Source organism: Culicoides brevitarsis, chromosome 3, assembly GCF_036172545.1.
Source record: "Culicoides brevitarsis isolate CSIRO-B50_1 chromosome 3, AGI_CSIRO_Cbre_v1, whole genome shotgun sequence".
Lineage (NCBI taxonomy): Eukaryota > Metazoa > Arthropoda > Insecta > Diptera > Ceratopogonidae > Culicoides > Culicoides brevitarsis.
The window spans coordinates 27933734-27945943 of record NC_087087.1 but is presented as its reverse complement, the minus strand read 5'-3'; the positions used below and the strand labels follow the sequence as shown (position 1 = coordinate 27945943).

The 12210-nt window shown below is 28.6% G+C and overlaps 2 protein-coding genes across 5 annotated transcripts; one reads left to right on the top strand and one right to left on the bottom strand.

Moving 5' to 3' along the window:
* Nucleotides 1-1440: 1440 nt before the first annotated feature.
* LOC134833098 (protein phosphatase 1B) lies at nucleotides 1441-7759 on the bottom strand. 4 transcript variants are annotated; one of them, XR_010162106.1, is made up of 7 exons: nucleotides 7624-7759; nucleotides 4807-5772; nucleotides 3986-4103; nucleotides 3795-3860; nucleotides 3570-3695; nucleotides 2366-2468; nucleotides 2282-2298 (listed from the first exon to the last, which is right to left on the bottom strand). XR_010162106.1 is itself a non-coding variant. In XM_063847291.1 (5 exons), exons 2-5 carry the CDS (start codon nucleotides 5614-5616, stop codon nucleotides 2226-2228), a joined length of 1104 nt encoding a protein of 367 aa, XP_063703361.1. In that variant the 5' UTR covers nucleotides 5617-5772; nucleotides 7624-7759; the 3' UTR covers nucleotides 1441-2225. The 4 variants fall into 4 exon arrangements, 3 of the variants coding, with proteins under 3 accessions (XP_063703361.1, XP_063703363.1, XP_063703362.1); XM_063847291.1 differs by lacking the exons at nucleotides 3570-3695; nucleotides 3795-3860 and having other exon boundaries at nucleotides 1441-2298; XM_063847293.1 differs by lacking the exons at nucleotides 3570-3695; nucleotides 3795-3860; nucleotides 7624-7759 and adding an exon at nucleotides 5950-6002 and having other exon boundaries at nucleotides 1441-2298.
* Nucleotides 7760-8870: 1111 nt separating this feature from the next.
* On the top strand, nucleotides 8871-10934 carry LOC134834157 (protein ILRUN). Its single transcript, XM_063848724.1, has 4 exons — nucleotides 8871-9196; nucleotides 9356-9475; nucleotides 9534-9760; nucleotides 10283-10934. Exons 1-4 carry the CDS (start codon nucleotides 9012-9014, stop codon nucleotides 10591-10593), a joined length of 843 nt encoding a protein of 280 aa, XP_063704794.1. The 5' UTR covers nucleotides 8871-9011; the 3' UTR covers nucleotides 10594-10934.
* The last annotated feature ends 1276 nt before the right edge of the window (nucleotides 10935-12210 follow it).

The window sequence follows — 12210 nt, the reverse complement described above, 5'->3', positions numbered from 1 at the left end:
AAATTAAAATGAATTTTTTAGCTTTTCTAATAATCATTATAAATGCTAATTTGGTATTTTCACTGCCAATCGAAAATTTTCGTCCGTCAATGCAATGCGAAACTGCCGATTCCTGCACAATCCACGGAGTTAACTTCATTTTATTCAAACAAGTGCCACTTGTAAAGGATCCGAAATTGGTCAAAAAACTCAGTTTCGAATACTCGGAGATGCCCGTGGTGAAAAGAGGAATTTGCAAAATTTTCCCCAATCTCGAATCGCTGGATTTGTCTGGTCTCGGACTGCATGAAATTGAAGTTGACGCATTCGAAGGATGTGATTTCTTGAAGAAACTCAATTTTAAGAACAATAACATAGAAAGTGTGAATCCAGTAATTTTCAAAAGTTTACCCAATTTGGAGGTTTTCAGTGTTGGGGGTGATGGCAGATTTAAACTTCAGCAAGGACTTGATGGATTAAATGAAAAAGTGTCAAAAATCGACAAGAAACTTGATGAGCAACTTAATTTGATGGAAAAAATTTTGTTTTTCCAAATGAAGGAAAATAACAAATTAAACCATGAATCTTTAAATATTTTTTGAATATTATTGAGTATTTTTGAAAATGTACAAATTTTTGGCAAATTTTAATAAATAAATAAATTTAATTGTTTAACCAATAAAAATTATTTAAAAAAAAATAATCTTGTTTTTTTTTCTTTTTAATTTTGATTGGCTATTTTTTGTCATTTAAAAAAAGATGTAGGTCAGTTACTGTCACTAAGATAGATAGACCACACACAAATATTTGTCAAAAAAGAAATTTTTGGAAAGAAAAAATTATTTGACTATGTATATTTATTTTTTTTTTACTTTTATTTTATTTTATTCAAATATTAAAAGAAAAATAATTATTTTTAATTACCTAAGTTAAAAAATTTTAAAATAAAAACTTTTGTCGATTTTCTTAAAAAATTTTAAAATTATTTTTGGGGTTTAAAAATTAAAAAAAAATTAATTTAAAATTTTTCCTAAATTTAAAAAAGAAAAAAAAATGGAAAAATTTATACTAATTCCTCCAAAAAATTTTTTTTTAATTTCAGATTAAATTATTTAATTTTAATTTTAATTAAAAAAAATATTCAAAATTATTAAATTTATTTATTATTTAAAAATTAAAATTTAATTTATTAAATTAATTTTTTTAAAAGTTTAAAAAAATTTAGTTAAAATTAAATATAATTAAATAAAATAATAATACAATTAATTAATTAAAATTAATTAAAATTAAATTTAAAAAAAAATTAGAAGTTTTTTTTTTTACTTACCATACATATCTTTTTTGTAGAAATTTAATTAATTTAAATTAAATCAATAATTTTTCTTCAAATTTACGATGCAAAACAAGAAAATAAAAAAAAATCATTTTTTTGTAATAATAACTTTATTAGATAACCTTGGTAGTGGTTTGGACAATAATAACGGAAAATCCCTCATTAAAAAATAAAAACTGAAGATAGGTAAGAAGTTTTGAATTTTTTTTTTAGTATGTAGGATTGTAGGTAATATGTATCAAATTGTAAACATCAGGATGTGAGTCTTCTTAAAAATAGTTTTTTTATCGTTTCTTTTTAAATATTTTTTTGTTTCAAAAAAAATTTCGCTGTATCATCAATACTTTCTAAGTTTCTTCCGCTCTTCTTCTCCTTCAAATATGTATAATTGTCGGTTTAATTTAATGATAAAAAGGATTCGGAAAAAGGGGACAGTATATAAATAGTTGTTTGTTTGTTTCTTTTTTTTAACAGTGGACATCGCTCTACTTTTTTTTTTAATATTTTGACAGTTTTTTTTTTGTTTATTGTATAGAATGTCGGTCAGTAAAGCTACTTTTGTATTTTTTCACCATATTTTTTATGAAAGTTGATGGATAACATCACTATTTTTTTTTTCTTAAAATTTATTCACTTTAAAAATTGTTTAAATTTCGGACACAGATAACATTTAATTAGCTCCGCATGCATTTTTTTAATTTAAAAAAGGACATTTTACAACAAAAACATTTTTTTAGTATCTCCAGAATTCGTGGAAGACTCCAGAATCTTTTTTTTTTGTATTAAAATCACGAGTGTCCCAAATTTCGACAATTTTTGCTGTTTTTATTGTTGGGTTGTGTGTGCTTCGTTTTGTAACTTTACTTTTTTTGTGTTTTTTTTATCTCTTAAGTATTTTGCGATTATTTTTTTTTTAGTCACCAAGTTCACATGTTTCAGCTAGATCGGGATATAGCTCTTCGAATACTTTTGCTACAAAACTTAGTCTACAAAAAAAAAAATAAATAAATAAAAATTGATGAAAGGACTTCTACAAGCGACGAAAAAACTTACTTTGACTCCAATCCTCCCCCTGGCGGTAGTCCACTGATTTCTTCTTCACTCAATTTCTGTACTAAATTTCTAAAATCAACATCTTCGGATGAATTCGTAATGTCTAGCGATTAAAAGGAGAAGAAAAATTTTGGATTAAAATTTTTTTTTTTTACACAAGGGGTCAAAAATTAATTTTTAAAAATAGGAAAAAAAGTTAAAAATACATAAAAATTAAAGGAAAAGGTGTCTAAGTTCATGTGTGTGCATGGAAAAGTTGGAAATACATTTTCACGTACCTTCTCAAAAGCACATCATTTTCACATTTTATCCATTTTTCTTAATTTTTTTTCACTTTTGTCACTTAATGAACATTAATTTAACATTTTTTACACAAAAAGAAACAAAAAATATGATTTAAAATATTTTTTTATTACTTTTGGATACATTTTATTATTTAAATATTTATTTATCAAGGTACTTGTTTGAAAAAAATGCCCTTTTTGAATAAGGCTTGCTTGTCTTTTTTTGTGTTAGCAACAAAAGTGAACAAAAAATGTGTTGTGTAACGTGAAATGATGCACTTTTAATTTTTTTTTAAGAAATTTTTTCTTTTGGCACAGGATGACAACTGAGCTTGGTTTGACTTTTTTTTTAAATAATTTTTTTTTATGTAAAAATGAGGTCTTTGGAAGGTTTTTGATTTATATCACATTTTGTTTTAGTTTAATGATGACGACGAGAGACAACGAGACATTATTACAATCGACAAATATTTGTTACGTGTACGTAGAAATAATTAGAAGGTGATCAAGCATGTAATTGATCGCTTTGATGTAATTGACGAAAAAATGTTGTTCTCGTTGAGTTTTGCGAGTAATTGCAGTTTTTATAACAAATTTAGGTCATTATTTTTTTTTTTTTTTCAAAAAATTTTCATCTTAAATATTTTTTTTTATTGATTTTTTTAATTTTGATTTTTTATTTAAAATTTTTTTAAATTTTAAATTTTTATTAATATTTTTATATTTTTTTTTATATATTTTTTCATATTTTTTAGAATATTTTTTTTAAATATTTTTTAATATATTTTTTTAAAATATTTTTTTAAATATTTTTTTAAATGATTTTTTTCAAGTTTACGGACTTAAATTTTATAAAAACTGCAATAACGCACAGACAGTGAGTAGTCACAGACAATTTTCACACGAAATTCGCTACTCACTGATGCTTAATATTTAAATCTATTAACGATAAAGGTAATAATCTACTTCACGAATCGGTTCGGAGCTATCAAAATCGAATGACCTTTCACGCTTTGGTTTCTTTTTCTTCTTTGGTTTACTTGGATCTACAAAATTTTCAATATTTTAAAAAATTTCTTGATTAAAATCTGTTTTTTTTTTGACTAGATTAATTTTTGGTACAGTTTTTTTTTGTATTTTCTTACTTTTCTAATGTCTTCGTGACCGTGAATGTGAGCAAATGCGTTTAAAAGGTACTTTATCATTAATTCCTAAGAATATATGTGGAGTATTTGTGTCGTGTCATGTCACATAATTAAGCGAGAAATCAAAATAAAAAAGTATAAAAATAAGAGTAAAGAGAGTTAGAGTTCGCAACAAACTCGTTTATAACAACCTTTAATAGTTTTGCGTAAATTTTTGTCTAGCTCCTCCTCGGCAGCGATCGCTTCAGATGTTGGCTTTGGCGCACCAGGGAATGTAATAATAATTATGCTCATATTATCTCGGCTGCCCTGTAATGAAAAAAAAAACAAAATTTTAGAAAATTAAAAATTATTTTTTTAAAATTATAATTAAATTAAAGTTAATTCAATTATTCAAGTAAATTAAAAAAAAAATAAATTTTAATTTTAATTTTTTAATTATTTTTTTTTAAATTTTAATAAAAAAAAATTGATAAAGGATTTCTTAAGAATTTCAAATTTTTTAATAAAAGATAAAAATTTTACTAAAAATTAATTAGTTAAAATTAAATTTAAAAAAAATTATGGATATATTTTTTAGTAGATTTTAACGATTTTTCGTTTATTAATTTTCAATACATATTTAAATATTATTTTTTTAAATTTTAATTTTCTTTTAATTTTGATTTTAATTTGAAAAAATATTATTCTATAAGAAATTATTTTTTTTAATGATTTTTTTTAAATATTTCTTTTAAAATTTCATGATTTTGTTTTTGTATCACATATGGTAAACAATACTAAAAAAAATGTAAATTTAAATAAATAAAAATTTTATAAAAATTCATTAAAAAAATTTGGGTATTGAAATTTAAGAATTTTGTTAGTTTTTGTATCAAAATTTTTTTGAAAATAATATAATTTTTTTTTTATCGAATTTTAATGTTTTAATTAGTTTTCGTTAGATTTTTACCAAGAAAATAAATTTTTGAGTTTAGGAAAAATTAAAAAAAAATTGTAAAAAAATACGAACCTTGTGCAAACACGTGTCGACAACTTGATTGGCAATTTCTTCCAGATTATCTGTAACACTCAGTCGACTGTGGATAAAACTACAAACATTTTGATTGCTCATGACATCCCAGATCCCATCACAGGCCAGCACGAGAAATTCGTCTTCGGCATGTCGATCTTGCACAAAAATCTCCGGTTCGGGCGACACAAGTTGCTCGCACTGCCCCAACTCCTTCGAGCTCTTGTAGTCGTAATCCCCAAGAGCACGAGACACCGCCAAACTTCCATTTACGCGTTGAATCATCACGGTGCCGCCGGCATTCTGTATGCGTTGCTTCTCGCCCGGCAAGATGGGTTTGTGGTCCTGCGTCGAGAAAATCGGTGCGCCATTGCGGCACAAAACCGCCCGCGAATCCCCGCAATTGGCAATGTAAATTTGTTCCTTGGATATGAATGTACAGACAGCTGTGGTGCCGGATTTGTCGTCGCCCGACGCCAATTCGGGCACGTTTCGCATGCGTTCGTCCAGCTGCAGGAATCCCGTGTGAATGCCCTTGATGATGTCCTTTTCGCGGAACTCCTCCGTCTGAATGATGCAATTTAGCAGGTTTTGCGCGCACAGCTTCGACACTTTGACGCCCGCATGCCCATCGAAGACGGCAAAGTAGTTCCAGTCCTCGAGCTCCTCGCCCAAATTGGTGCGCGCATGATGCGCATCTTCCATTTCGCAGCGCCAGCCCTGCATCGACGACACGCCAAAACGCAGGCCATTGCCTTCGCCGTGCTCGTTGAATTTATCTGTCTTTGGTTTCTCTAAAAACGCACCCATCTCGTGTTCTTTACTGTGTCTGGCAAGCACATTTCACTCCAAATAGCGCCGAGTTTTGTTCTTTTTTCTGCTTTTCTCTCGAAGAAAGGTGGGAATCGTATGGCTTCACTTTTATTTTGTGTGTTTTCTTAGCATTGGTTGTTGTTGTTGTAAAATCTATAAAAAAAAAGAAAACTGCATGAGTCACCTCAAGTTTGACAAAGTTTTGTGTGTGGGATTTAATTCATTTACGGAAATTTGCTACACTTTATTGCTTTTTCGTGCTTTTCTGACAACGGAAAATTGATTCAAAACTGCTTTTTTTCGTTCCTTCCGCAATATTTTTCAACTCACTGTGAAATTATTTTTTTTTTTCGATGTAAAACTTGAGACGAAGTGGCTTGCACGCGAGACAAATTTCAAATAAAAATAGTCTTGCAACAATTTTTATCATCATCATCATCATTAACAACGACGACGACCGTCATGAGATCGCGACTTTTACTTTTTTATCGTTTTTCATTCTTGCCGCGTGTCCTCTCTCTCACAGTCGTTATTTTTACTTTTCTTCCGGATTTCTTTTAAGAGTTGAATTGACTCAGGCGGTCAGAAAATATGTTGATGTCACTCGGACCGCAGTCATTTGTTCTTGTCATCAAACAAATTAAAAATAATTATTTGTCATGAGAGGTTTGTGGGAACAAAAATTGAGAAAAGTTGGATCTCTCTCTTTTTTTTTTTTTTGATAAGAACATTTCTCAAAATCTTTTTTTTTTTACAAAAAAAAATTAAAAATTTGTAAAATATTTTTTTTTTTAAATTTGAAGATATTTTTAATAATTCTTAATTAAAAAAAATTCTAGAATTTCAATTTAAAATTTTAATGTTTCCTTTCAAAAAAAAAAAAAAAAAATTTAGGAAAAAATATATTTTTAGATTTTAAGTTTTAATTAAAAAATAATTAATTAATTTTAATAATAATTAATTTCTTAAAGTTTAAAAAAAATAATTTCGTTAAAATTTTTAAAAATTAAAAAGAGCTCAAAAATAAAAAAAAATAAATATTTTAATTTTTTTTTTTTTTTGAATTTTGATTTCAATTAGAAGAAGAAATTTCTTCAAAAATTATTTTTCGAAGACAAATTAAGCCCTTCAAAGCCTCATCACTGAATATGACAACAGTGATAGTAAACAAAAAGAACGATAATAATAATTGGCGTGAATCCAACTGATTGTGTGTATTGTCTCAAAAAAGGTCAGTTTGGTCCACTACTAAATGTCCCCCGATTTGCGTTGATGATGACAGTTGAACTTGAATCCAATCTAATTTCCTACAAAATGCTCTTTCGTTCGTTCGTTAGTTAGGTCACGGTGCAATTTTTTCAATGTAAATAATGCATGACTCATGCAAGTTATCGATTTCGAGCATCAATAATGAGATAAAAGTTACATAATCTTGCAAGCAGATAACGATTTCCTTTTAAAAAATTGTGTGGGATTGGAGGAAGTTTCCCCCCGAAAGAAAAAAATGTAAAATTGAAATATGCATGAGACACAAAGAAAATCTGGCGCGCACTTGAAACACAAAAAAACGAGCATTTTCATGCAAAATTCATGCTAAATACGTTTGCCTTGACTGTGTCGTTGTCGCGAGTGAAGGGATCGCAATAACAACAAAAACAGAGGCACAAATATAACCTTAGAAACATAATTATCGATTGATTTTTTTTCGTCGTCGTCAGAGTTTTTTCGTCTTTTTCTAACACATGTGCGTCTCTTTGAGTCGCAATTCGTGCCTTAGGTCGATTTAACAGCAGAAATCCATCAATTTTGGCGTTATTTTGCGATTTTATCACAGAATTCTATCGTTTTTAATTGATTCACTGCGTTCTGTGGTGTAGTCGCGCGTACAAAATTCGCGTATAAATATTTCGGACGCACAATCTCTCATTCTTTTTGCTGGACTGGCGCTTGCTTGCAATTGTTTTCGCTCTTTTCACAGTAATTACGAGCAAACTTTTTGTTCACCTGATGTGTTTGTGGTGCAGCACGATTACAGCAATGTGAAAAACTGAAAGGTTTGTTAAGGACTCTAAGGATTTTCTTGATTTTGAAAACGATAAAACTGATTTACAAAATGCGATGCTCTCGCGATATTTTGCTTTCATGCAATTTGACACTGCTTGCTTCAATTGACATTTAGATGATCCCTGTGATGTATTGTGCACACTTGTATTTTGTGCAGAATAATAACTGATACTCCTCATGACCTTATAACACTTTCAAGCTCCTTGTCATCGGAGAACTTATCAAAAAATTTAGAAAATATTTCTCATTTATGTACTCCTCGCCTCACATTTTCGTACTCCTCATGACCCTTTCACTCATACTTAAGGATCTATTTGATCCATTTAAGTTAGATATTGAATTATGTATTTTGACATGCTCTTCATCTTCTACTAACTTTTGGCTTTGACTAAAATTCACGGGCTATGGTTTTTCTAAATGTTCAATGGTATTAAAAATATTAGTTGACATCTATCCTCGACTACTTCTACGATCACTTTAGATAGCCTTGATGTATTTAGCATTGCTGTTTTTAGGTTTTTTGATGAAGAGAAAATAGTGCGCTAGCGTGGTAAATTTTGTGTCTAAGTTATCCTGGAGAAAATTTTAAAAACTAGGAGCTCTTGCTTTTTTGACGAACAAACTAAGTAAAAATCTTGTATCTAGTGCTACGATATAAGTAATCATAAACTAAATTCCGGTCCGCTTTATGGATGATCCAGCTTTCTGAAGGCATGTCTTTCACGAGGCGGAAGACGTTGTTGGATGAACATCCTCATCATCATCCACAGACGTTGGCAATATCAGAAAATCCATGATACTGTTGTTACTGTTTTACTTTTCTACTTTAGATATGTATGAGCTATTTAATTTTTTGTAGCCTTATTCCCAACCTTTTAAATTTTCCATGAATGCCTTTGAACTTTGAAATTTTATCTTAATAGATTTGTATAAAAATTAAAATTTTCAGGTCAAATTCTTACCTTTGTCTTTCCATTTCGCAATCAGCGTGAAGTTGAATATTTTTGTCGTATTTAAAAAATTAAAAATTAAAGTTTTGTGCTGATTTTTCAAAGGGCAATGAGACGATTGAAAGTGATAAAATTTATTTCCGAGAACAAATTATCACTTTCATTCGTCTCACTACTATTTTCCTCCGTCACACAAGAATTTGCCTCTGCACTTCCCTCGATTCGCATTCTGCGGATAATTGCACCTCCTTTGTTTTCATTTGTCAACATCGCTCGAATTATTCGCCTTTTTTCCAAATTTGTCTCGAAAGCGAGCAAAAAGTAAGTAGTAGACACACAAAGAAACCTATTGGTCATCAACTGCACAAGTTCATCAACATGGATATCGACGACTCGCCCGCAACTGGAGCTCCAACGCAGCCCAGTGCAGATGACAATGAATTGCTCACGATGTTCAGCTGCATGGGCACCGAGGAGAAGGACAACTTGGTGCAGCAATTTCAGTACATTGGTAACGAACCGAGCCAGGCAACAGCCAAATTCTTCCTCGACATGAACAATTGGTGAGTAATTTTGGGTCTTTTGTCTGTGTACACGACGACGACGACGACATAGATTGTGCGTAGATTGTTTGTTTGTGTGTTTTGATAATCTCACAGTCATTTGAATAAATGCACGACGTCATTGTTGTTGAGTTCACTAATGACATTGAATTCTAATAGGAACTTGCAAACTGCAATTGGATGTTACATGGATTACTTGGCGACTGCCAGAGCGCCTCAAATGAAGGTTCTTCAGTCATGTACCGTCGGAGAAGGTGAAAGTGTCACACCAAATACTTCGTAAGATGACAATTTATTAAATTTTTTTAAAAAATATTAAAAAATGATTTTTTGACAGATTTACCGTTTCCTGGTTAGTACAAAACAATGGTGAGACTGAATGGCCCGCAGGAACGTGCCTCCGAGAGGTTTCTGTTCAGGCATTGGACCACATGAGCATTCAAGTGCCAGCATTAGCGCCCTTGGATTCCACGAAAATCACCGTTCAACTAGTTAGTCCAGCAGAATTGGGTGAATTTTGTACCAAATGGCGTCTTATGACGCCCAGCAATTTGTTCTTCGGAGGTGAGATACGAAAAATTTTAATTTTAACGATTTTTTTCTCTTTATACTTTTTCTTCATTTTAAAACTAAAAAATTTAATGGGAAAAAAATTTAATTTTTTTTTTTTTAATTGAAATTGAACTATGTATTTTTATAGAAATTTTATGTTACGAAATTATATTGAATTTTATTTGTTTTTTTTTATTTATTTTTACTCTTTTTTATAAATATTTTGAATAAAATTTTTCTTAAAACTATTTTATTTATTAAAAAAAATTATTAAATAAAATTTAAAAAATATTTTTTTTAATATTTTGGATCAAAATTATGATAAAGGAAAAGAGATTTTTTTTTTTAAATTAATTTTTTAATAAATTTTAAATTTTTTGATATATTAATTTTAATTAATTCTAATGAACTTTAATAATTTAATTTTTTACGTCTTATTTTTTTTAAATCAGAGAGCCAAATAATTAAAATTTTAGATTTTAATAAAAAAAAAAAAAAAAATAAAAATTTAATTATTTTTTTTTTCAATTTTAGCAACAATAACGTGTGTTGTCCAAGTGTGTGAGAGTGGAACGTTAGCGCTAACGCAACAACTCAGCGAATTACGTGTGCCCAATAATATTCCGACCACTGTGATCGAACACACGACAAATGCTGGCGGCAACAGTGGTGCGAGTAACAACGAATGGGAATCGAGAATGCTCACACAAAGTGCTGCCGGGAGCATAGGCAATAGCTCAAGTGATCAACCGCCTCCTTATTATGCCACGCATAACGTCATTCAGCAGCAAGGACAGCAACAGTCTGCCGCCACGGATGAGGAAATGTGGGATGATGTGCTGTAAAAAATATAAAATAATTTTTATTTTCGGTAGAAATTTAATGAACAAGCTCACTTTTTAGCCCCTTTTTGGAAATTAATACCTAAACTGTTATCTACTCTCCTGTATATCATAAAAATCTATATGAATAACGAATATTACTCTTCTCTACACAACTTTACCTTTACTATGAAGTATGTTTTGAATTTTTTTTTTCGTTTTTTTAATGTTTATGGTTCGATATAATGTTAAATAAGGCCAAAATATGGGCGATTTGCGCCCATTCTATTTCTATGTAATGTTTAAGAGGTTCATTTTCTATTCTTTTATTGAATTCAATATAAATATTCTGTAATTTTGATTCATTTAACGTAGTTTTAAGAAAAATTGCTTTTAAAGTGTAAAAATACACGTGAATACATTGAAAAAAATCACTTATTTCTTATTTGGTCGCATAAATCACCAAGGTAAATGTAAATTACTTAAATTTCTTCGAAAGGCACTTAAATATCGTTTCTATTAAGTTTTCTCATTAAAAAATAAAATTCGTTGCATAAATAGCGGCAAAATATATGAAAAACGAAATTTCAAAAAAAAAAAAATAATTTTTAGGAAAAAAAAAATTTATTCTTTAAAAATAATTTTAAAGAACAAATTAAATTTAAATTTTATTAGCCTAAAACGCAATATTTTATATGATTTTTTTTTTTATTTAAATAATTAACAATTTTCCATATGATCAAAGCGTAAAAATTTTATCCAGTAGCAAATTTTGTGGTGAACTGCTTAACAAAGTTATCATATCAAAATAATTTCTCTGGACTTCTTTGTAAAAAGTAATAAATTAATGAAACGTGTGTATGACAATACACTACAGGAAGCATTTAATCAGTGTTAATCGTAAATAAATGTATGGTAAGTTTTTACAATATTATCTTAAGAATGAAAGTTGTCTTATATTTTTTTATTCATGCGGGTCATGACAACAAAAGATTCTCTCAATAAACAAATGCTCGTGCTCGTCTACCTTAATCTGAGTATGTGCTTTAAATGCTAAATTGTTTTTGGTTCAATTTTTAAAAATTTTTTTATATCATGCTTCAATATTGAAAATTATTTTTTTTTTTAAATTTAATTAATTAATTTTTATTTATTTCATAATTTTTTTATTTATTTTTATTTTATTATTTATATATTTTTATTAATTTTTTTATTTAAATATTTTTTATAATTTTTTCAGAAAAAAAAATGAATTTTAAGATGAATAACAAATTTAATTAAAAACTGTTTACAAAAAATGAAGATTATTATTTCAGTCAGACAATTCTGAATAATTTTTTATCTTTTTTTGTTATTGAAAAAGTAAATCAAGTTATTTTTTTATCTCATTTCAGTTGATTTAAGTGCATTTTCTTTGTTTGGGTATCAGTTTTAACTGACATTCAATAAAACAGTTGATGAACCACACATCACGTGCCATTCCGACAAATCCGGATAAAAATAATTTCTTTCTCACCTTCTGTTTGGCTAGAACAAACACGGTAAACGACAAACTTGTTTTGCGACGATAACAATACAGACAATATTTTGATGCACCATAGAAGAGTTGAAAATTTATGATGACTTCTCATGTGATATGAA